Here is a 23,658-nt window from a genome sequence, read left to right as displayed (position 1 = left end):
AACTGCATTGTAAGAAACTCAATGCAACTGTAAGGATTTGACTAGAGCGTACAGAACAGTGTTATCAGCATAGAAATAATTAAAATTTCAGATTGGGTTGACCTGGCATAGATCCCTGAGGAACGCTCAAAGTCAGCATCATAGGGTCAGACTGGACAGTGAAAGTCTCCAATGACCAAAGGTGTAACATTAAACCACACTGTGCATTTCTTTAAAAGAACAATTATTTTAAGCAGGCTCATTTAGGTCAGGAGTGTCCAACTCCAGTCCTTCAAGATTTAGGATATGTCCTTGATCAGACATCTCCATAGAGATCTGGCAATGAACCAAATGACTCAGGTGTGTTGACCCAGGGTGACCTCTAACACGTTAAACATGTTGAACCCTTAACACCACTGCTTTGGGTATTTCTACAATGCAGCCAACGCCTGGCTCTGAAGCCAGACTGCATAGGGCTAACACTATTGTAATATTCTAATTTTGTAAGTGGTATAGAGGCATGCCTGTGTCTATATTGTTTAATATGTCATATCACTAAAACGAGGGTTGACAGCCACGGATTTCCAATCATGGGGAAGTTACAAGTTTGTAGGGAGGGTTAAATAGATTAGTGGCAGGTGTGATGTCATTTACTGCTAACCTCAGAAAGAAAGCATCTAGACCAGAGGTCTTCAACCCTGGTCCTTGAGATCTACTGTCCCGCAGGTTTTGGATACATTCCTGCTCCATCACAGCTGAATCAAATAAATCACTTATTATCAGACTTTTCCCAAGCTTGATGGTTTGCTGAAGAGCCAATTCAATCATTTGATTTGATGGTGATGCATCTAAATCCTGCAGGACACTAGATCTTGAGGTTGTCGAGAAAAGTCGAGCTCATCCCACTTCCCCATGCTGGAGATTTTAGTTTAATAGTAATAATAAATAAAATTACCTTAAAATTAATGACATAGGTGACATCAAGACCCAACAGTAGAGTCAGACGGTAATAAAATGAATCTGGTTGTGTGTGTTGTTATTGTGTCCTGCAAACTTTGCTTTAATTCTACTTTTTTATATTTAATCATAAAAAATCAAAGTCAGGCAGAAAGAGAGTCATGAAACAGGAAGCTGGTTTCCTGAAGAAAAGCGGAAGTTTATTTCTTGCATCAGTCTAAAAATAATTCAGACCATTCCTTATTTTAAAGCATTAAAGGTTTTTAAAGAATAAAATCTAAACATTTTGAGAAATTGGATAAAACCCACAGTAAAATACTTAAAATAATGACTTATAATTATGGCAATAATTAATATTGGTTTAACCAGTGGTTGATGTTGATTTGATTATAAGAATATTTACACTTACTCTTACACTTGTGGAAGTACTTAAAGGTGAAACAAGTAACTGTAACATGATATCAGATAATTAGAATAATGGATTATTATTGGTTTCTTGTCAGAAGTGTCTGTAATAACTCACATTATGATTATAATAAGAGTAACTAATAAGTTATGGTTATTATAACATTATAAATGAATGTTGAATCAGATAAACTAAAAGGTTATAAATGTGATTTTGACATTGAACTTGAAAAGGTGTAAAATGTTGTAACTGTAATTAAAGGTCACTGATGTTGTGTAGGAGGTAGATGGTAGGTGGAAGGACAGGGCAAAAATAGGAACTGATAGGAGAACGGAGAAGATAAAGCCTTATTGCTAAACTTCAACTTGCCTAAGAAAAGGTTGGGCAGGAAACAGAGGTAGGAGGAACTATTGAGCAACTTGGGGACATTAGAACAGAGATCCGGTCATAAGGTCTCCAGGGTGATGGAGATGAGATCATCTGTCCAAGCAGTCAGCCAATGAGACAGGCACAGCAACAAAGCCAGCCAATGCAAACGCACCAAAAGGTGGATAAACCCTTTATAAGGTGGGTGCAACAGAGGAATCGTTGGTTGGATCCTTCAGGCAGCTTCGAGCCAAGACGGAGATGGACAAAGAACTCTGCAGCTGAAGAAGAGCCGGGGCCACAGAACCGAAGACTGTTCTGCACATGGGGACCAACCCGTTAGCCCCGCAACATGTGGCTTCAAATCGCACTTCTCTCATCAGCTGGGTTCAGACCCCCAACGAACAAGGCAAAGATGAAGATAAAGACAAAGGCAAAGAACAAAGGCAAAGAGGAAGAACTGGTGTGTTCCTTCCGTGGGACCAGAAAGATCGTGAGACGGGTAGAAAGGAGCTACAGAGCTGCAAGACAAGAAGCTGAGGACCGCTACGCGCATGAGGAAGTCACCCTGAGGCCTGAGACCTGCCGCTCTAAGTCAGTACTCTTCCTGTACTGGGAACCTCCTGCTGCTGCAACACCTTCTTCATCATCAGGCCAGTTCTGGGGTTCAAAATGCCAAACTCTGTCCGTCTCTCTCAAAGTTTCCCTTTTTTAGTTCTCAGTGTCAGCATTAGGGAAAGATAGGCTAGATTATTGATTTTACTTATTTGATTATTTCTGCTACTGAATTAAGCTGTACTGACCCTTGCAAAATTGCCTTACTAATAAAATAATTAGCATTAAGAAAATCTAAAAGATGTTGTGGACATTCAATTAATGAGTCACCTTAAAGTTCTTTGATGGTTGTGAAATAGCTATGAAGTTTGATTCTGGGAGGAAAAAGTAGGAATGTTTTATAGGTTGCTTTTAGCCAAAACTAAAATAATGACCTTGGGACTTAAATCTAAGTCACTAAATTTAATCTAGCCGTTAACAAGTGCCGTTATTTTAGGAAGGGAGCTACCGTTAACAGGAGTGGTTGTAGGGGTTATGTCGCTGTGAGTGCTACTCAGCGGATTGCTCCTCAACTGTAAAAGGTCATAACTTTTGGATCGAAGGTAGTCAGAGCTAGACGAGTCCTTTCCGACCCCAGTTTAAACAGATTATTCTCCACAAACTATCGCTAGGGTAAGACCCGAGTTTCTGGGGATTTTCCGGACCTGTTAGACAGAGAACTGGGCCGTAGTGAGTCCAAAGAGTTGTGAGGAGTGGGCGGGACTTACTATTGGGTAGTAACAGACATGGCGTCCCTGGGTGGGCCCGACCCTAATGAGTAGGAGGGCCTTACTTTGACCAAGTCAGTAAAAACAGACGAGAGGGTCTGAATAGCTCACTTGGGAGACCAGCTCTTAGGAAATAGAGTTGGGAGCGACTGATGAGGCTTATCAGCCGCGACCCTTGCAGTAACTGTACAGCGTGCAGGCGAGGGAAAAGCTTCCGCTTAAGATGAACAGCTGCATCAAGAAGGGAAGCCAGTAGCCAACCTAGCCTAGACCCATCCCTGCTCTAAGGTACCCTGAGAGGCTTTGGGGGATAGGCGACTCGGAGACAAAGAGACCGAGGAGTACGACGCAAGGTCGTACGTCCAGAAGATGTAAGTAATTTCACAAGGAAGTGGTGAAATGCATCTGGAGCTCAAGGTCGAGCATCTGAGCACACGCATGAGGGAGCTCATTGGCGTGGAAATGACGAAGTGGACTGTTATGTCCAACAGAGAAAAATTGTCTTTGTCGGAGCCGAGAAGTGGGACAATACTCCCAGAGGACGGGAGGTCCCAGAAGAGTACGTGGATGAGGTCGTGCGGAGCGTGCATGAAGCCCTTGGACATGCAGGCGTACGACCCACCCGTAAGGAGCTGGATGAGCATGAGCTTTGGATCCCAGTGAAACAAGTCCAACGCGTGCTACGGGGCTGTGAGGTATGTGGACAATACAACGCAGGCCGCCGAGGGCAGCGGTTGGAAGGGTTGTTCATCAAGAGCACATTACCCGGGGGTTCAATCTGCATGAATGTAGCAGGCCCCATGGATAACAGAAAAGAGAGGTGAGGAGTACCTCTTGGTGCTGATGGACATGGTGTAACAGTGACAGCTGAAAAAGAGCAGGTCTTCCCCTGCAGAGGAACTCCGTTCACGTCACAGAAAGCCGGAAGGCGAAGGCACTTCTCCTTTTTGCCCAGAGAGGGAAAGGGGAAGTTGCAGTTTACAGTGTCATTGAAAACAGGACAGAAAGTTTGGATTAAAGATCAAGATCGGCCTGTAGTCACGGTGATCAAGTTGAAATTCAATGGAATGAATTTTGTGAAGCAAGTACTGCACTGTAAAAAAGTATTACTTATGAAGAAAGGGGTCCACGAGGTCAGTGTTCAAGCCAGTTCTTAGCTAAAGCGAACCAGAACATTGCAAGAATCAAGCATCATGCCATCCTGTGTTAGACTGGCTACTATTACAGGATGATTGCCATTCAAAGAACAACTTCAAGGCTTAGGACTAGGAGGGCCCTGAAGAAATTGGATTATGCTAAAGAAGAACTCCTGTCACAAAAGGATGGATTAAACTGGAAAAGGGACTGAAGTCATGAGGAAGGAGTGACGTCATAGACAACCACAAAGATCAATCCTGCAACAAAGTGTTGAAATCACACCCAACACCTGGAAGCAACCTGTGGACTTCACAGAGTCCTGCCTGACAGAGTCCTGTTGCCTCCGACAACTCCAGTAACCCTTTAACGACCCCAGCGATGGAAAAGGATTATGATTATGGATAAAGCGTCATGCTGCTTATGCTTTTTGTTTTACTCTACTGAACACCCAGAGTTTTGTTTTTTTTTTATTGAGGCTTTTTGCCCATCAACCTGTCCCTAAGGAATCTTCCACATCCTGAAGAACCAACGCTTCATTCAGCTGAGGATTTTTTGTCACTATTAAAGGATCAGAGCGACCTGGGTTCTCTTCAACATTCGTCACTTCCTGAGAGACATCAAAACTCCAAGGAGGGGGTGTCAAAGAGCAGTGGAGTTTGAAGACTGCTGTGGCCTTGGTGATGACTGAGGATCTGCATCTTCACATCCCAGACTGCTGAGCCCTTGGTGACAACTGAGAATCTGCATCTTCACATCCCAGGCTGCTGAGGCCTTGGTGACGACTGAGGATCTGCATCTTCACATCCCAGACTGCTGTGGCCTTGGTGACGATGGAGGATCTTCACATCCCAGACGACCATCTTCTCTTTCCAGGGGATGAGGACGCAGACCTGCAAGAGGATGTTGGGTTCCCAGCATGTGAAAGGTCTGACCTCGCGGAGGGGGTGTCGAGAAAAGTCGAGCTCATCCCACTTCCCCATGCTGGAGATTTTAGTTTAATAGTAATAATAAATAAAATTACCTTAAAATTAATGACATAGGTGACATCAAGACCCAACAGTAGAGTCAGACGGTAATAAAATGAATCTGGTTGTGTGTGTTGTTATTGTGTCCTGCAAACTTTGCTTTAATTCTACTTTTTTATATTTAATCATAAAAAATCAAAGTCAGGCAGAAAGAGAGTCATGAAACAGGAAGCTGGTTTCCTGAAGAAAAGCGGAAGTTTATTTCTTGCATCAGTCTAAAAATAATTCAGACCATTCCTTATTTTAAAGCATTAAAGGTTTTTAAAGAATAAAATCTAAACATTTTGAGAAATTGGATAAAACCCACAGTAAAATACTTAAAATAATGACTTATAATTATGGCAATAATTAATATTGGTTTAACCAGTGGTTGATGTTGATTTGATTATAAGAATATTTACACTTACTCTTACACTTGTGGAAGTACTTAAAGGTGAAACAAGTAACTGTAACATGATATCAGATAATTAGAATAATGGATTATTATTGGTTTCTTGTCAGAAGTGTCTGTAATAACTCACATTATGATTATAATAAGAGTAACTAATAAGTTATGGTTATTATAACATTATAAATGAATGTTGAATCAGATAAACTAAAAGGTTATAAATGTGATTTTGACATTGAACTTGAAAAGGTGTAAAATGTTGTAACTGTAATTAAAGGTCACTGATGTTGTGTAGGAGGTAGATGGTAGGTGGAAGGACAGGGCAAAAATAGGAACTGATAGGAGAACGGAGAAGATAAAGCCTTATTGCTAAACTTCAACTTGCCTAAGAAAAGGTTGGGCAGGAAACAGAGGTAGGAGGAACTATTGAGCAACTTGGGGACATTAGAACAGAGATCCGGTCATAAGGTCTCCAGGGTGATGGAGATGAGATCATCTGTCCAAGCAGTCAGCCAATGAGACAGGCACAGCAACAAAGCCAGCCAATGCAAACGCACCAAAAGGTGGATAAACCCTTTATAAGGTGGGTGCAACAGAGGAATCGTTGGTTGGATCCTTCAGGCAGCTTCGAGCCAAGACGGAGATGGACAAAGAACTCTGCAGCTGAAGAAGAGCCGGGGCCACAGAACCGAAGACTGTTCTGCACATGGGGACCAACCCGTTAGCCCCGCAACATGTGGCTTCAAATCGCACTTCTCTCATCAGCTGGGTTCAGACCCCCAAAGAAAAAGACCAAGGCAAAGATGAAGATAAAGACAAAGGCAAAGAACAAAGGCAAAGAGGAAGAACTGGTGTGTTCCTTCCGTGGGACCAGAAAGATCGTGAGACGGGTAGAAAGGAGCTACAGAGCTGCAAGACAAGAAGCTGAGGACCGCTACGCGCATGAGGAAGTCACCCTGAGGCCTGAGACCTGCCGCTCTAAGTCAGTACTCTTCCTGTACTGGGAACCTCCTGCTGCTGCAACACCTTCTTCATCATCAGGCCAGTTCTGGGGTTCAAAATGCCAAACTCTGTCCGTCTCTCTCAAAGTTTCCCTTTTTTAGTTCTCAGTGTCAGCATTAGGGAAAGATAGGCTAGATTATTGATTTTACTTATTTGATTATTTCTGCTACTGAATTAAGCTGTACTGACCCTTGCAAAATTGCCTTACTAATAAAATAATTAGCATTAAGAAAATCTAAAAGATGTTGTGGACATTCAATTAATGAGTCACCTTAAAGTTCTTTGATGGTTGTGAAATAGCTATGAAGTTTGATTCTGGGAGGAAAAAGTAGGAATGTTTTATAGGTTGCTTTTAGCCAAAACTAAAATAATGACCTTGGGACTTAAATCTAAGTCACTAAATTTAATCTAGCCGTTAACAAGTGCCGTTATTTTAGGAAGGGAGCTACCGTTAACAGGAGTGGTTGTAGGGGTTATGTCGCTGTGAGTGCTACTCAGCGGATTGCTCCTCAACTGTAAAAGGTCATAACTTTTGGATCGAAGGTAGTCAGAGCTAGACGAGTCCTTTCCGACCCCAGTTTAAACAGATTATTCTCCACAAACTATCGCTAGGGTAAGACCCGAGTTTCTGGGGATTTTCCGGACCTGTTAGACAGAGAACTGGGCCGTAGTGAGTCCAAAGAGTTGTGAGGAGTGGGCGGGACTTACTATTGGGTAGTAACAGACAAGGTCCAGGCCTGGAAACCTCTGATCCCGAGCATCCGAACCAGTGGATCTTTTAGGATCCAACTCCCCAAACACCCCACGCACCCGCAGCAGTTCAAAATAGAAGTGAGAGTTGCGTGTAGGGAGGGCATTGGTATGTAGAGTTGACTCATTCACCTGATAGCAGTAAAAACCATTTTAAAATTGAATAAAGTGTTTGGTGAGATGGTTCACCATGGCAATTTCATCTCAAAATTTAATGTCCATAGATTTTTATTGGACTTGTGTTACCAGCGTATGGAGTCTAACATAGAAACTAAAGACTTTTTTAAAAATATGACGAAGCAGCTTTAGCAGCAGAATTGAGATTCATTTTATGCCGCTGCACTGTTGACAGATCATGTGGGAAGGTCTGCTCAGTTTGCAGCCGTTTGTTGCCATTACATTTAAAGCCATTTTTGTATTTTGGTCGAGTTTAAAGATGAGGTGAGAAACAGACATGATCAAGGTCCAGTCCCCACAAGGACTACAAAGATCATGTCTGAACAACTTTCTCGTAGGAGAACTCTTGTGTCCACACTGCCACACGATCGCAAAGTTCTCATGCCAACTCTTTTCTGAATAAAATATTAAAAGTTTGTCCTTGAACAATGCAGTATACATTTTGGTTTAGAGCAGTTTTCTTCAAATCCAGTCCTCAGGGGACGGTGTCCTGCAACTTTTAAATGTTCCTCTGCTTCAACACACCAGAGCCGAGTAACGGGATCATTAGCAGGACTCTGGAGGGCATTTAGGAAGTGGTTCAGAAAACTGACTCTAGTGTTTTGGACCAATAAGGCTACAATCAGCGTGAACGGTTAATGACCCCAAAGTGACGACCTGTTTACGCATAAGAAGAACTTAGCAACGCGCTGTTTACAGGGGTAACAATGGATCGATTTTAAAGTTCTGACAGTACTGTCATGACATCATCACATGGAGGACGTTAATAAAAAGAAAGCACAACCAATAGTGCAGTCATTGCTTTTGTAGAGTAATGACTGCAGCTTGTTTGGATATGCAGTCAGAACCAAGAGTGGTGGGATTGTGACGTGATGCACTTTTCTGTCATGAGATGTATTTTATAATTTTGATTATTATAATTTTCAGCCATTGTTTAAATCTGGATTAATCATGTCCGACTCCTTCTGGGGCAGGATTGTGACGCACGTTGATGATGAAAAATGGTTTAAATGCGACATGACGCAGAGAAATGCTACGCATCTAATTCAGTACCACAAAAAAGAGGCACAGATCAGATTCTTTAGGGGCAAATAGATCAGAATTAGGCCGTTCTGCTGTGATGTTTGAACTTGTCAGGATGGGGAGGGGGCTAACCAGAAGCCTTAGGGGTAAAACAAAAGGCAAGACCCTGTTCTATTCTTATGGCTCTTATGTCAAAGTGCTTCACATCCCATCACCCTGAAGCTGAGAAGGATCCAGTTTGATGATCAGACTCCATTACCAGATCGTCCTGCTCTGAGGTTTCCCATCACCTACAGCCCCGGCAGGACATCTGTCTGGACCAACAGCTGGACCATGATGGCTTTGAGCTGCTGCTGTGGGCCAGAGGAGAAGACCAAGTCTGAGCTGAACTGTGTGCTGCCCTGGTGAGGTTGACACAAATCGCCAACATGAGGTTTCTACAATCTGACATGTTTTTGTCCACTAAGGAGAAAGGTTTAACATTTATTATCAAACCTGATACACACAAAAAAAATAAGACTAAATCATAGTTGATGCCAATTACTTGACACTATGAGACTCTGATAATCTCAGTGAAGTTTATTTTGCATTTATGAAACTCCAAAGTTATATTAATCCTGTCATTTAATTTAATCTTCTAAGGCAGTGTTATTCAAAATGGGGGAATTATGGGAGGCCTCAGAAAGCTGGAGGGAAGATGAAAAAAAAAGAAGCAACAATTAAAAAATGTAAACTAATAAATATTCTACTCCTTTTTTTATTAACAAATTCTAATTTGTTTATAAAGCTTTATTACAAAATGTAAGCTGGAATAATTTATTGCCATGCGCATCTCTCTGATTGGCTGCCAGTCCAATTTATCAAGCTGCTTTGCTCCTCAAGCTAGCACAGCTAGCATAGCCAGCATAGCTAGCAGAGCTAGTAAGTGCCAAAAGTTTTGCCAAAAGTTTGAGAGGTCTGGAACTCCTGTTCTAAGGAATTACAAAAGGTGATTTTTGAAAGTTCTCATCAAAAAGTCAAAAAATGTTTTACTAAAATGTAGTTTTATTATTGGTAACACTTTATTTGAAGGGGTGTGCATAAGACTGACATGACACTGTCATAAACATAAAGAAGTCTTTATGAACGTTTGACAGTTGTCATGAAGTGTCGTTGCTCTAAAAGTTGCATTAAAAGTCCATTAAAAATGCCAACTTTGCATTAAATTGTCATTATTTACAAAATCATGCAAAGTTGGCACTTTTAATGGACTTTTAAAGCAACTTTTAGGACAACTTTACATTAAAAGTGTCATTATTTACCGAATGACACTTCAGAACAACTGTCAAACATTCATAAAGACTTCTTTGTGTTCATGACAGGTGTTATGTCATGTGTATGACAGTGTCATGTCAGTCTTACGCACACCCCTTCAAATAAAGTGTTACATTATTTTACACAGTACCAGCTTCTCTTTGCCATCTTTCAAAAAGTTATTGATAAAAGTTTTAGATCCTGCCTCCTGCCCAGACACGTATACACACATATATGTGTGTGTGTGTGTATATTATATATACCGTATTTTCCGTACTATAAGGCACACCTAACAACCTTCAATTTCCTCAAAAGCCGACAGTGCGCCTTATAATCCGGTGCGCCTTATATATGGATCAATACTGAGCCACAACAGGTCTAGCAACTACGGCAAGCAGCCGCTGACTTCATTTTCGCCCGTAGAAGAAGAAGCGCGCGGTGCATGCTGGGATAGTTGTCAGAACGCTGGTTTGTTAATCAAGTTTGACTGACCTATCTACCTACCGACCGTCTATAATCAGGTCGTCTGCAGATCCTTTAGCACCAAGTTCTCCACAAACATGCTGTGCGCGAACAGAGAAGGGTGACCATTGTCCGGCCATGCCCCGGCGCAGTCAGGGAAGACTCTCCTCGCCGACTGCAGTCGGATTGTTTTGTTGACATTCTTTATGTCAACAAAGTGGCTTTAGACATTCATCTGGGGTGCTTCGACTAAGGTTACCAAGGGACCAGCCCCTATACATTTAAAGCCGGGGGGCGGGAGAAGAGAGAGAGACTGCGGCGGCAGCGTGTCGGTTGGTCTGTGTTACCCGGAAAGCAGTTGGGCACAATATCACAACACCATGAGTGGGGAAGTCAACTATATAAAGTACCAGGGGAACACTTCTTTATTATTACACATCCACATTTGTAGGGAACGGAGCAAATCATGTCCCGTATCGGTTCAATTCAATACAGGACGGTGGCAACCCAAACTGTAGCTTCTATTCTATGCGCCTTATAGTGCGGAAAATACGGTGTGTGTGTGTATATATATATATATATAAAATCAAGCATTTGACCTTGAAGTGTAAAATCTGACAACGAATGTCTCATGTTGGATTTAGAGCAATGCTAGAGGGAAATCACGATGGATAAATGCTGGTGTCAGATTTCCTGCTGTTCTAGTGTTTTCCTTTTCTTTTTTTTTTTTTTGCAGTTTGTGCTTTTCTCTCTTTAAGCATGTGGGCTTTGATGAACAGGCGGCTGAGTTTGGAGTGGATCCCAGAATGCATACCTGATAAAGTTCAGCTGAGGAAGGTTTATGGAAATGTTAACGAGACAAAAAAGAAAAAAAGAAAAAAAAGAGGCAGTATAAAGATAACAGGATTACGCTTAGAAAACATCTGCTCAGAGTATTGAATGCCTTCTTTTTTTAGTTGCTAAGCCACACAAAAGCTACGGAAGCGTTTAACTGCTTGAGCGCCGAAATAAATTCGGGCTGAGCGTCTCATTTAAACGAGGAAACTTTTCTCGCTGTGAGGAGACGCAAAACTCGTTTAATTGAGAAAAGTTCCTCTTTTAACAAGATTTTTAAAAACACATTATGACGGCGTCTATATCTCATTAAAACCAAAACATCTTTTAAAGGTCGTAACAGTAAAAAAGCTACAGCTCTGGGGATTTGTATGTCGTAGAGGAAGCAGGGTGAGGAGGAGAGTCATAGCGAGCCCCTCTGTGCTCGTTTATGTTGTTTTTATAGCTTATCTTTATAAAATGACATAAAACTCATCTTGGTATAACGAGAAGCTCTCGTTTTAATGAGTTTCGCATCTTATTTTAAACGAGAAACTTATGACAAAAAAAATCTAAAACATTTTTGCCTCAATTGTTTGGTGTGTGGTAGTCAGATAAAAATAATTTTGCCAAAAGTTTATTCTGACTTGGTGAATTATTGGTAAACACACAGATGCGTTCCGTGTTCATTTGTTGTGCTATTTTAGTCAATCTGGGCGTTTGTGGATACATATTCAGACAGAAATTGGTAATTGTAGGCATATTCAGACAGAAATTGGTAATTGTAGGCATATTCAGACAGAAATTGGTAATTGTAGGGGCAGTGTGGCACAGTACAGCTGATGTGCAACTAGCAAAGAAATGAAAAGAATAAAAAAATAGAACTTCTCCATCAGAATGTCATGATGTATGACATTCTGATGTCATACATCTGATGTCATACATCTGATGTAATGTAAAGTTTATCTATATTTACAAAAGAGATAATGCAAATATTGAACATTATCTAGGATAATGTACAATACTTAGATTTTTTCTTCATCCTTGCCATCGTTGAAAATGTGCCTCAGATTTAAGAAGCTAACTCAGACCTGCCCTCTAGCGGACATAGTGCCTTACGGATTAATGAAGGCATTGAAAACAGTGAAGGTTGGCAGCATTAGAATGAGACAGACTCGTTTCTGCCTGTGGAGATAAATACCACATTTTAAGAGATAGAGAAATGTAATTTATGATTTATCGTTGCAATATTTTTAGTCAACTTAGTAGCAGCATGGATTATGTGTGGTGTATATAGGGCATCTCTGAGTTTTGATGCTCAGGCCCCAGACTTTTTAAATGTATCCAAAAAGTGCCTGGCTGATGTCTCATTTACACTTTTGTCCCAATTTCACACTTCTGACACCCAGATTATCAAGACGGCTCTTAAAGTGTAAAATCAACTTTTTGAGCTGTACTTTGTTATATTGTTATTCCATTATCAAGAACATACCTTGAGTGTTGCCTTGATTCTTGCATGCATGTTTGAGAAATCCTTTAATGTCCATGGCAACCATTCTGCTGTACATAATGCCTGGGCGGACCAAACCCCGCCTTCGAGAACGCAGCTCCTCCTCTGAGCTGCAGTTTCCTACTTCTCAGAGCAACGCTGGTAAAAAACGTTGTCATCACAACATAGAGGAGCCATGTAGTGATGACTTCCTGAAGGCGGAGTTTCAGAAAGAGGAGGAATTTTTCAGGCGACAGTGGCCCAATTTAAAGGCGTTAAATTATGAAGTCATATTTTGCATGCATACATACATGCATACATATTTATATAACTGAAGTCAACATATCTTATTGTTTGTGTGTCAACTAACACTGTGCACCAGAAAGTCTGGTGGGGAAATGAACCATCGCTAGAGCTTCTTGCCAGGCAGCCATGTTTGTTTACTCTGAACTCACGCTTGGTGTTACATGCCTGTCAGGCTGTTTGTTTCTCTTTCCCCTCCCCCCCTCTTTTGTTTGTCTCTTCACAGGTAGTAAGGAAAGCTGGTGTCAATCTCCCCTGATTGATCCTCGTCAACCAAGGCCCAATCAGCATCCAGGGAGGCCTTATATAAGCATCCCAGCCGGAGATCTCTGACGGGAACTGACTTTACCTGACGCATGTCTTGTTGCTCTTGGTGTGAAGGTTTGTGGTGGGAGTTAGAGGGCGAGGTAAGTTTGGGGTACCCTGTACATGTCATCACGTAGGTGTTTTTCTGTTAGAAACATTAGGTAAGTAGGTGGGTGCCACCCATGTAAAGTTTTGGTGGAAACTTTTGTTAGATTAGGTAGGCAGGGTTTTTGTTTTCTATTTCTTTTCTTTAGCATAGATGGTAGTTAGGCCCTGTTTTGTTTTATTATTTTCTTTGATTTGGCACCACCTAACCGTCCCTTTCTCCCCCACAGTTTGTACAAGCCTTCTGGGATTTTTATCAATAAATCCCTCTTTTTTAAAACATTCACCTGGACTCTGTCAAGTTTTTGTGGTTGTCGGGTTACTAGCCTCCTCCTCACAAAAGGGGGGGGGGGGGCGTAACAAGTGGGGGCTCGTCCGGGATAACCATTTTCCCTGAGCTGTAGACATCCACAATAATTTGAGAGATCCTTGTGTCTGTTTAGAAATGAGCTTCAGCTTAGAGGAATTCGTACAGGCTCCTAGCCATGAACAGCTGGAACTGTGTCGTAAGGACGACTTGTTGTGTCTGGCTGAACATTTTGACATTTCAGTGAAAAAACACTTTTCAAAAGCTGAAATTAAAAGCATTGTTGTTCAAAAACTGATTGAGATTAAAGTCCTAGCAGACTCAAGTAAAATGGATGTAGATGTTTGTGCTGTTCCTTCTGTTGATCTAGGACTCCCTCCTTCGGAAGATGGAGTTGCTGTAATGGAAACTCCCCCAAAGGGGTTGGCAGAGCCACAGGCGCCCCCTGCGACTTTACCACGGTTCGATCCGGTGTCACCAGAGCTCAGTGGCTCCAGTGGTAATGTCAGACTCAAGGTTCGGCTGGCTCGCCTACAGTTGGAGGCACAGGAGAGGGAGTTGGTAAGAAAAGCTGAGTTTGATTTCAAACTTGAAATGCGCAAGTTGGAAATTGAAGCCGAAAAGGAGATTAAATTGAAACAGCTTGAGGTAGAAGCTATGAGGCTTTCACGTGGAAACTCACCTCCTTGTTCATTTGTGAACTCTGATTCTCCACAGGTGGCGTCAGATAAAAACAAGTTGATGTCAGCAAGAATATTGCTTTGGTGCCTGTGTTTAGGGAGTCAGAAGTGGACTCTTACTTCAATGCATTTGAGAGGATTGCTGTGGCACTAGAGTGGCCAAAGGAGATGTGGGCTGTGCTTTTGCAGTGCAAGCTCATAGGTAAAGCACAGGAGGTTGTTTCATCACTGTCAACAGAAGACGGCATGAAATATGATGTGCTGAAAAAGTCAATCTTGCGTGCTTATGAACTTGTACCTGAAGCTTACAGGCAAAAATTCCGGAACCAAAAGAGGTCTAATGGCCAGACCTATGTGGAGTTTGCACGTGAGAAGGGACTACTTTTTGATAAATGGTGTGCTGCAAGTGAGGTTAAAGGTAACTTTGAATCCCTTCGCCAACTAATTCTGTTGGAAGACTTTAAGAACATGTTGCCTGAAAGACTGGTGGTTTTCTTGAATGAACAAAAGGTGGCCTCTTTGTCTAAAGCAGCTATTGTCGCTGATGAGTTTATGTTGACCCACAAGAATGTATTTGTGTCTGTACCTCGTGCAGATAAAGTTTTGAACATTCGTCAACAAAAACCTGACCCCACTCAGTCAGAAGCTAAGGCTAAGCAACCACCACTTTCTCCACGTGAGGTAAGGGAGTGCTTTTACTGCCATAAAAAAGGCCATGTCATTGCTGACTGTCTTTCATTAAAGAGCAAGGCTTTGGCAGCACAGACAAAAGGTGTTGGGTTGCTTAAAAATGTGTCACCCTCCAGCAAACAGACTGCTAAACATGAGGATGAACTAGATCCCTGTTTCATACCCTTTGTTACCCAGGGTCTTGTTTCCTTGACAGGGGATCCAAAGGATGGCCGACAAGTCAAAATACTGAGGGACACAGGCGGTTCCCAGACAATCATTCGGGAGGGTATTCTGTCTTTACCCGTCATGTCATCTTGTCAGTCCAAAGTGGTTGTCCAAGGTATTGGAATGACTTTTGTATCTGCACCACTGCATAATATCCACCTTAACTCGACTCTTGTGAGTGGTTTTTGCAAGGTTGCTGTCCTTCCCGCCTTGCCCATAAGGGGGATTGATCTCATTCTGGGGAATGACTTGGCTGGCGGAAAGGTATTACCTGTGCCTGAGGTGTTGGACAGACCTGACACAAGCATGGACTTTGAACCAATGCCTAACGTTTTCCCTGCTTGTGTGGTCACGCGGGCCCAGTCAAAGAAATACAGTCTTGATTTGTCTGACTCTTTTCTTGCTGCAGAGCAGACTCAAGCTGCTGGATCAGAGACTGAACTTAACAAGTCTGAAAATGTATCTCCTCTTCCAGGTCCAGATATGATGAAGTTACCTGCTTCCAGAGAGGAATTCATTGCTGCTCAAAAACAGGACATGACTCTGTTGAAATGTCATTCTTCTGTTCTTACCCAGGAGGAAGCCCAGGGAAAGAAGGTGGCATATGTGTTTGATGATGGTCTTCTGTTGCGACGCTGGGCTGGTGAAATCTTGGAGGACTGGAGTACTATTTATCAGGTGGTTGTGCCAATGAGGTACCGCATGCAGGTGCTAGCATTAGCACATGATCATCCACTGTCGGGGCATTTGGGTATAAATAAAACTTATAACAATGTTCTCAAACACTTCTTTTGGCCAGGTCTCAAGTCTGATGTTTCACTTTATTGTCGTACTTGCCATGTTTGCCAAGTTGCAGGCAAGCCAAACCAGATTATACCTCCTGCTCCGTTGTGCCCAATTCCAGTCATGGGTGAACCCTTTGGAAGAGTGATTGTGGATTGTGTGGGGCCTTTGCCAAAGTCAAGAAGTGGAAACCAATTCATCTTGACAATGATGTGTGCTTCCACCAGGTTTCCTGAGGCCGTGCCCCTGCGGAGGATCACAGCTCCCATGGTTACCAAAGCTCTGGTAAAGTTTTTTTCAATATTTGGTCTTCCCAAGGTTGTCCAAACTGATCAGGGCACAAACTTTATGTCTAGGACCTTTGCCCAGGCACTAAAACAGCTGGGTGTGGAGCATGTAACTTCAAGCTCTTACCACCCTGAAAGCCAAGGCGCCCTTGAAAGGTTTCACCAGACATTAAAAGCAATGCTGAGAAAATACTGTATGGATACAGAGAGGGACTGGGATGAAGGTATCCCATTTCTGTTATTTGCCGTGCGTGGAACAGTGCAAGACACTTTAGGTTGTAGTCCTGCTGGACTTGTGTTTGGACATGAGGTTAGGGGACCTTTAAATGTCCTTAAAGACAAGCTAATCTCACCCTCTCACTCTGTAAAAAGTATTCCAGAGTATGTTTCAAAGATGAGAGAGCGACTTCAGGCAGCTTGTGCTCTTGCGCAAAATGTCTTGGCTTCAAAGCAGGTCAAAATGAAACAACATTATGACCGGAAAGCAGTCACTCGTGAATTTCACCCTGGTGATAAGGTTTTGATCTTGCTACCCATCCCTGGCTCTTCTTTGGAAACTAAGTTCTCTGGACCATATGTGGTAGAAAAGAAACTTGGTGAAACGAACTACATTATTCAAACCCCAGATCGTCGCCGTAAGACCAGGTTTTGTCATGTCAATATGATGAAACTATATCATTCAAGGGGGACTGACCAAGCAACCCAGAGTCAGGTTGAAGCCATTTCCCCTGTAACATGTTTCTCAAAGTTGGCTGAGGAGGATATGGTAATGCGTAAAGATCCACCACAAGTTGCAAGGCTTAGTAATGGTGAAATACTGGCTAACCTGCCGGACTATCTGGCACATTTATCAGATGACCAAGTGGAGGACATTACAAAACTCATATCAGACTTCCAATGTCTGTTTGGGGATGTTCCTACCAAGACTAATGTGGTGTCTCATGACATTATTCTTGTCAATCCTGCACCTATAAAGCAGAGGGCATACCGTGTCAATCCCACAAAGAGGGAGGTTATGAAAAAGGAAGTAGAGTACCTTGTTAAAAATGGACTTGCCATTCAGAGTTGCAGCCCATGGAGTTCTCCGTGTCTATTAGACATGAAGTCTGATGGAAGTCCAAGGTTCTGCACAGACTTTCGTAAGGTGAATGCTGTAACAGTCCTTGATGCACACCCGTTGCCTCTCATTGAAGACTGTATTGATGAAATTGGACCAGCAAAATTTGTCACTAAACTTGACATGCTGAAAGGGTATTGGCAAGTACCTCTAACAAAACAGGCCTCTGACGTCTCAGCTTTTGTCACACCAGACTGTTTTCTCCAGTACACAGTGATGCCTTTTGGGCTATGTAATGCTCCGGCTACGTTTCAAAGGCTTGTGAATAAAGTACTGGGAGATGTGCCAAACTGCAGAGTATATCTAGACGACATAGTTGTATACTCAAATGACTGGCCTAACCATCTGGCAGCTTTGATTGAGGTCTTCAAACGTCTTTCAACTGCCTCACTAACACTCAATCTTTCAAAGTGTGAGTTTGGTAAAGGTACCATTCTCTATCTTGGCCAACAAGTTGGTGGAGGGAAAGTGTGTCCTGTGGATGCAAAAGTTAAAGTCATTTCTGACTTTCCGGTTCCTTCAAGCAGAAGGGAGCTCCGTCGATTCCTGGGGATGGCAGGATTCTACCGTCGCTTTTGTAAAAACTTTTCCACCGTAGCTGCTCCTTTAACAACTTTGACCAGCCCTTCTAAACCTTTTACTTGGTCTGATGAATGTCAGTATGCTTTTGAACAGCTAAAAGGATTGCTCTCGTGTTCTCCTGTTCTTTCCGCCCCAAATTTCAGTTTGCCATTTAAGCTGGACATAGATGCCAGTGCTGTTGGGGCAGGAGCTGTCCTTCTGCAGGATGATAAAGATGGCATAGAGCATCCTGTGAGCTACTTCTCAAGGAAGTTTAATCTTCATCAAAGTAGATATTCTACCATTGAGAAGGAAGCGCTTGCACTACTCTTGGCGTTACAGCATTTTGAAGCTTACCTTGGCTTGAGTGTGGAACCCATCACTGTCTTCACAGACCATAACCCACTTGTCTTTCTTTCCAGGATGTACAATCAGAATCAAAGACTTATGCGGTGGGCTTTGATCATTCAGGAGTACAACCTCAAGATCTGCCATAAAAAGGGGTCAGAGAATGTGTTAGCAGATGCTTTGTCACGTGCATTTTGAGCTTGCATTTTTTTTTATCTTGAGCATTCCAAACATTTTTGTTTGGACTTATAAGGGTGGGGGTGTTACATGCCTGTCAGGCTGTTTGTTTCTCTTTCCCCTCCCCCCCTCTTTTGTTTGTCTCTTCACAGGTAGTAAGGAAAGCTGGTGTCAATCTCCCCTGATTGATCCTCGTCAACCAAGGCCCAATCAGCATCCAGGGAGGCCTTATATAAGCATCCCAGCCGGAGATCTCTGACGGGAACTGACTTTACCTGACGCATGTCTTGTTGCTCTTGGTGTGAAGGTTTGTGGTGGGAGTTAGAGGGCGAGGTAAGTTTGGGGTACCCTGTACATGTCATCACGTAGGTGTTTTTCTGTTAGAAACATTAGGTAAGTAGGTGGGTGCCACCCATGTAAAGTTTTGGTGGAAACTTTTGTTAGATTAGGTAGGCAGGGTTTTTGTTTTCTATTTCTTTTCTTTAGCATAGATGGTAGTTAGGCCCTGTTTTGTTTTATTATTTTCTTTGATTTGGCACCACCTAACCGTCCCTTTCTCCCCCACAGTTTGTACAAGCCTTCTGGGATTTTTATCAATAAATCCCTCTTTTTTAAAACATTCACCTGGACTCTGTCAAGTTTTTGTGGTTGTCGGGTTACTAGCCTCCTCCTCACAAAAGGGGGGGGGGCCGTAACACTTGGTCTCGAGAGGTTTGGAGAGTTTTCCCATCTTACATCTGAATGTTGGTGAATGAAATCTGTTGCGATGTTTTGCTCGATGCCTCACACTGTATGGCTAAACCCGTTATAGCTAAGATTTGTTATTCTTTTTGAAACCATCTCGTCTATGGTCTCAGGTTTTGAAAATCAGCCGACAATTTTAGAATCTTGTCATGTGAACCAGACTTTAGAGCAACGGTTTACAAACTTTGTCTCATTGACCAAAATTGCTAATTGACCAAATTTTGACCAATCCTTCCTTTCCACCAATGGTTTTTTGGGGGGGAGGGTGGTGGGTTTTTTGTAAGAGAAGCTTCATTGTAAATCCAAAACTTAAAGATTTTGCATGTTTACTGTATTAAAAGAAAGTCTTCTAGTTTTCAATTTATTTTGGGCTCGATTGAATACATTTATTTTCAGTCATAGGAACAGGACTTTGGTCACTCTCTTTCAAAATGGCTGCTGTAACTAACCGGGTTTAATAAATTTAAAAAAAACTGATTCGGGTGCAGCAAGGCCTGCTTTACAGTAATGTCTGTGAATAAACGTGACTCTGTATTATAGAAATTTTAAAAAGATGAATACTTTGTGCCGAACTTAACATTTTCCATTGTAAGAAAATGACGTCATTAATAATTTTACCCTGATTAAAATGCATCAGCCTCCTGTGTTACATGGGACAGATCTGTATCACTGCTGAATTGCAGTTGGGGGCTCAACAAAATCAGCCCAAGGGCCACAAATGGCCCCCAGGCCACACTTTGGACACACCTGGATTAGAGGAGGATCAAGATGTGTTGGGTAAAGTTTCAGACTGCCTCTTTGTAAACCACTTGAAGGAAAAGCAAATGTATAAAAGCTTTGATTGGGACAGGAAGCTGAAATAATAATGAATAAAAAAGAGACAATTACATAAAAAAAAATAGAGCAGCTGTGACATGGTTCATAATGAGAGGAGAGGCACCTCTTTCTATTCCAGTAAAGGTCAAAACATTCATTGCACATGTTCACTTTCCTCTCGTGAACTTTGCTTTAACACCACATTCAATAAGCCGGGCTCGGCGAGAGGCCAGAGGCTGAAAAAGGGCAGGAAATGAAAAGACATCAGAAGAAAAAAAAAAAAGCTCAAAGAGTCACTTAAAACCAATTCTGTCAACCTGTAAAAAAAAAGGGGAAATCTGTGACAAAAGAGGATGTGTAGCAGACATTAAACAGCTGTTGTGTCACACATAGAAAAACATCAGTAGAAATCTGTGTTCATGTCAAAACATTTCCCATGAAAACCAACGTATAAAACCTGATCCCAGTTCATCTTGGTCACAGTTTGCCCATCGAAGAAATTATACAAAATCATTGCCAAACAATGGGAATGTCAGCAGAGTGGTGATGAGAAACTCTGCACATTCGACAACACTTTCACCTTGAAGTGTTAGTGAATGGAAGCTGGAAGGCATTTCGCTGTTAAAACATTGACCAACAAACACATTTCCAATAGAATCAGAAGTTTTGTCAGGTTAGGGTTTTTTTGTTGTTTTTGATTAAGCCCAAGCAGAAAGGGAGAGCAGAAAAGTGTTACCTTCAGCCCCCGAGGTCAGGCCGGCGGGGTCAAAGGTGGTCAGTGTTGAAGTCCAGGACGTGAGCCATAGGACAGGACAAGGGGTGGGACACACATTGGCGGAGGTCACAGAAAAAAAACACAAAGATAATGGCAGCAAGGGAGAGGAAGGAGGCACAATCAAAGAGGGAGGGAGAGGGGGGCAGAAAAACGAGGGAAAGTTAGAGGACATGGACGAGAAGAAGATGAAAAGGATTAAACAGAGCAGGGGATTTAGGAGAAAAATGGAAGGATACGCCACAGAGGGAAGGTGGAAAGCAGAGGAGGAATTTGTGAGGGAGAACAGTAGCTTTGGGAGCGTAGAGGCTGAGTCAATTCCTCTAAAAAAAAAAAGGCAAAAAGAAAACGAACAAAAAAAGGAAAAAAAAAACGAATAAACCCATACCTTGGTCGTTTAACGTCAGGTGCGCCAGACCTTGAAGGGGAAAAAACAGAAAAAAGGAACACAAAGGAAGAAAAAGAAGGTCATAAAAGGCACGGGAAGGAAAAAAAGCATTGTCACAACGTTGGACTGCAGTTTGTGACAGACATCCTGGGGCAGACTTGGATGTCAGAGTTTAAAAGTAAAAAGAAAAAAGTACAAAAAAAAAAACTAAAACAAGAACAAAACAAAAACAAGAAAGAGTGAAAGATAGAGAGATAGAGAGCGAATAACAACAGAAAACAAGCAAACACTTCTTGAGTGAGGTGTGAGGGGTTCTGGAAAACAAAAAAAAAAAAAAAAAGCATTTTCATTTGGCGCAACCGCCGAAGGCTATTGCTCACACAAATGCTTTTTTTTTTCCACTTGAATACTTATGGAACACACAGAGAACTGTTTGGCAGAAAAACAGGCTTGGATCTGATTGGTTACCTCCAACGCTACTCAAACCACAAAGCAGGAACCTGAGCCGATTCACAGAGAAGACACGACGGCCTTTCAGAGGCTGCCACACCCGTCAAACTTTTCCACCTCAGTCATGTTTCAGCTGCCAGCCTTCAAGCCGGTGCCATTTTGATGAAAGTGCCACAAAAACGCAAAGTCTTACCAAGTATCTTTGGTCTGGTTTCAAGTGCAAATATCTTGGTGCACTTGAATTAAGACATAACTAACTTTGAAGTAACTTTTCAGGAAGAAATGAGTCGATATTTCTTAAAATTTGATGAAAAAGTTTAAGTTCCACCTGACAGATTATTTCACTTATAACGAGACATTTTTTTCCCAAATTATAAATTATATAATCTGCCAGTGCAAGTAGAACCTTTTCACCAATATTAAGGAATTATTGACTTAAAACAAGCTTAATGACAAGTTACTTTAAGCTAATTTTGTCTTAATTCAAGTGTAATACGGCAGCACTTGGAAAATTTTAAATTTCAACTGTTGATTTTCTTTTTTTTAACTGCCTTGTTACTAAAATGTGCTATATAAAAAAACATGACTGATAGATTGATATTTCTGCAAGAAACTAGAGAAAAATACTTGGCAAAATATTGTGATTTTGCAGTGTGTGACTGACCAACACAAAGTTGTACATAATAATAGACAGAAAAGGTTGTACAGACCTAAATCCAATTGGAAAAACTGCAGCATGAAATAAAAATGTCCTTTCAAAGACAATTTCCATCCAGCTTCGTCTACTTTTTGGGAAAAGTGGCCAAAAAATTCATTTTTTTGGGGGGGGGGATGTTAAAACCGGGAGCAGACATCAAAACATCCACAACTGTGATCTGAGTGGAAGACGACTATACAAAGCATCGACTCAGAGGCTGAATGCAATTTCAAAACATACTTTTTAGATTTTGACATGGTAAAAATCCAGGAAATCATGCATCGATTTCTTTCTGCTCTACCATTATGCACCGCCTTCTGTTGGTCTATCCCACAAAAACCCTGTAGAAACACACTGAAGCGTGTGCTCAAACCGTGACGCGTGAAAACGTTTGAAGGGAAATGAATCACTTTTGGAAGACACGCTAAGAACTTGAAACAACACGAAACAGATCACACAGCGTCGGCACAGCCGCAGCATCACAACGTCGGCATAGAAACCTCATACTGGTGGACGGCTACTTTACACAAACTGAGTAAAACATGCAGCTATATTTATTGAAAACACAGAAATCTAATGATCCTTTGCTTATGGTCATAACTAGATAAATATATGGAAGGAGGGACATAAGCCCAAACCACAGAGAAAACATGGTATAAACACGGATCTGTAACTGAATATAGACAGAAGAAACACGCCGGCTTATAAACGCTTTGCTGCCACACCGTTTCACTTCAGCTTCTAGTATAAAGTATGTCAGTGTCTACGTTTCTGTCAAATTCAGCCAAGCTTCTAAGGAAATAGAAACATTAAATAAAAAAGTGATGTGTGTCATGTCTGTTTATGGCCATCTGTCTGTCTCACACATCTACTGTATCTGTTCCTGTCTGTCTTTTTCAGTCTCTATCTTGGTCTCTGTCTGTCTCTATCTTTGCTTCTATATTGTTTTTTTATCTCCGTCTGTCTCTCTATGTCTCTATCTTTGTTTCTATACTTTTATCTTTGTCTCCATCTCTTTCACCATCTCTGTCTCTGTTGATCTGCATCTGTCTCTGTTTTTGTCTGTCTGTCTCAGTCTCTATCCATCTCTGTCCATCTGTCTGTTTCTCTGTATTTCGATCTGCTTGTTTGTTTGTCTTTACATCTATCTTCATATCTGTCCCTCTGTTTCTCTGTATCCGTCTCTGTTTATCTCTCATATCAGTCTATTCGTCTGTGTCTCCATATCCGTCTCTGTTTCTTGCTATCCATTTATTTCCAATATCTGTCTATATGTTTGTCTATTTCCGTCCATCTGATTCTGTCTAAATGTCTGTTTCTGTCCGTCTCCC

The 23,658-nt window shown here is 41.8% G+C and overlaps 1 protein-coding gene and 1 long non-coding RNA gene across 11 annotated transcripts in view; one reads left to right on the top strand and one right to left on the bottom strand.

Moving 5' to 3' along the window:
• Positions 1-23,658, bottom strand: part of nrxn2b (neurexin 2b) — an 811,982-nt gene that overhangs the window by 618,193 nt on the left and 170,131 nt on the right. For 7 of the 10 annotated variants that reach the window (XM_081599837.1, XM_081599839.1, XM_081599838.1 and 4 more), the window contains exon 4: positions 21,181-21,210. The exons of the other annotated variants lie outside the window; for them this stretch is intronic. In XM_081599837.1, coding sequence (XP_081455963.1) covers positions 21,181-21,210 — 30 coding nt within the window. The remainder of the gene's footprint in view (positions 1-21,180; positions 21,211-23,658) is intronic. 10 annotated transcript variants of the gene reach the window in all.
• Positions 860-5,861, top strand: LOC145548824 (uncharacterized). The gene is made up of 2 exons (XR_014084817.1): positions 860-3,578; positions 3,826-5,861. It is a non-coding gene; the product is annotated as an uncharacterized LOC145548824 (long non-coding RNA).

This window comes from Poecilia reticulata, chromosome 18 (assembly GCF_904066995.2).
Source record: "Poecilia reticulata chromosome 18, P_reticulata-male-v2, whole genome shotgun sequence".
In the NCBI taxonomy this organism is placed as follows: domain Eukaryota; kingdom Metazoa; phylum Chordata; class Actinopteri; order Cyprinodontiformes; family Poeciliidae; genus Poecilia; species Poecilia reticulata.
Note: the sequence above shows the minus strand (reverse complement) of the source record. Positions and strands in the feature narration are given on the sequence as shown.